General features: G+C 61.4%; 1 protein-coding gene across 1 annotated transcript; it reads left to right on the plus strand.

Moving 5' to 3' along the window:
* Positions 1 to 422: 422 nt before the first annotated feature.
* On the plus strand, positions 423 to 1702 carry LOC103619983 (zinc finger protein 239). Its single transcript, XM_008638565.2, has one exon. The coding sequence runs from the start codon at positions 673 to 675 to the stop codon at positions 1618 to 1620; it is 948 nt and encodes a 315-aa protein (XP_008636787.2). The 5' UTR covers positions 423 to 672; the 3' UTR covers positions 1621 to 1702.
* The last annotated feature ends 6 nt before the right edge of the window (positions 1703 to 1708 follow it).

Here is a 1708-nt window from a genome sequence, read left to right on the forward strand (position 1 = left end):
GGGGGGGGGGCTGGGCGATGTTTGGATCCTGTGGGCCCCCAAAGCTGAGCCGCAAATGCCCCTTCGGGCGATATTTTGGGGGCTCCGTGCCGGTCCAGGGTGGGAGGGGGCATAGGCCTTAGGACTCCCTGGGAGAGTAGTGGAGGGGAACACCGGGAGCCCCGGAGTGGGGTAAGGGGAGAGGGGCAATCCCAGAGCTGGGGGACCCCTGGCAGCCTGGGGAGGGGGTGAACCTGGATAAGGTTGGACCCCTGGGATCACTGGAAGCCACAAGGGGAGAGGGGACCCCTGGGACCCCAAAAGCCCCCTGGATCATCCCTGAGTGGGACCCCGGAGAGGGGAAACCCTGGGAGCCATGGGACGCCGATGAGCCCAGTGAAAGGAGAGCCCCAGAACCCCAAAGTGGAGATGGCAGCCTGGGGAGGGGGTGAACCTGGATAAGGTTGGACCCCTGGGATCACTGGAAGCCACAAGGGGAGAGGGGACCCCTGGGACCCCAAAAGCCCCCTGGATCATCCCTGAGTGGGACCCCGGAGAGGGGAAACCCTGGGAGCCATGGGACGCCGATGAGCCCAGTGAAAGGAGAGCCCCAGAACCCCAAAGTGGAGAGATCAGAGAGGGGGAACTGCAGGGAGGGTTTTTTGGGCTGAATCGTGGTGGTTTGGGGTTTTTATGGACACAAAACTTCTGGAGGCTCCCAGAGATGGACCTGGGCAGGAGGAACCCCCAGGCCGAGGCACTCACCCCTTGTTTCTTGCCTCAAACCAGGATTTGTCATTCCCAAGGCGTGGCTGGATGGAGAAGGAGGAAAAGCCCCGGAGATGCCGCAGGAGGAGGGGTTGCAAACGCAGCCCAGAGAGATCCAAGGAGGAAAGAGTCCCCCTGTGCCGGGAAGGCAGCCCGAGATCCAGGGGGAGCTTGGAGGTGGGGGAGAAGCCTCAGGGTGGGGGGAAGCCCTACAAGTGCTTGGAATGGGGGAAGGGCTTCAGCTACAAATCCCGTCTGAGGGAACACCAGAGGATCCACACTGGGGAACGGCCCTATGAGTGTGGGAAATGTGGGAAGAGCTTCGGCCGGAGCTCCCAGCTGATGGAACACCAGAGGATCCACACTGGGGAAAAGCCCTATGAGTGTGGGGAATGTGGGAAGAGCTTCGGCCGGAGCTCCCAACTGATGGAACACCAGAGGATCCACACTGGGGAAAAGCCCTATGAGTGTGCAGAATGTGGGAAGAGCTTCAGCCGGAGCTCCAGCCTGAAGGAACACCAGAGGATCCACACCGGGGAGATGCCCTGTGAGTGTCCCGAGTGTGGGAAGGGCTTCAGCTACAACTCCGACCTTATCCGGCACCAGCGCATCCACACCGGGGAACGGCCCTATGAGTGTTCTGAGTGTGGGAAGAGGTTTCAAACCAGCTCTGATCTCCTTGTACATCAACGCATTCACACGGATGAGAGGCCTTTCCGCTGCCCCGACTGCGGGAAGGGCTTCAACCGGAACTCCCACCTCGTCAGGCACCGGCGCATCCACACTGGGGAGAGGCCCTACGAGTGTCCTCAGTGTGGGAAGAGCTTCTCCAGCAGCTCTAACTTGACCAAACACCAACGGAGGCACCGCTAATGGAAGCCCTGCGAGTGCCCCGAGTGTGGGAAGAGCTTCGTGCGCTGCTCCAGCTCCATCCCCCGTGGGAGGATCGGCGTTGGATGAT

This window comes from Corvus brachyrhynchos, unplaced genomic scaffold (genome assembly GCF_000691975.1).
Source record: "Corvus brachyrhynchos isolate BGI_N302 unplaced genomic scaffold, ASM69197v1 scaffold518, whole genome shotgun sequence".
Lineage (NCBI taxonomy): Eukaryota > Metazoa > Chordata > Aves > Passeriformes > Corvidae > Corvus > Corvus brachyrhynchos.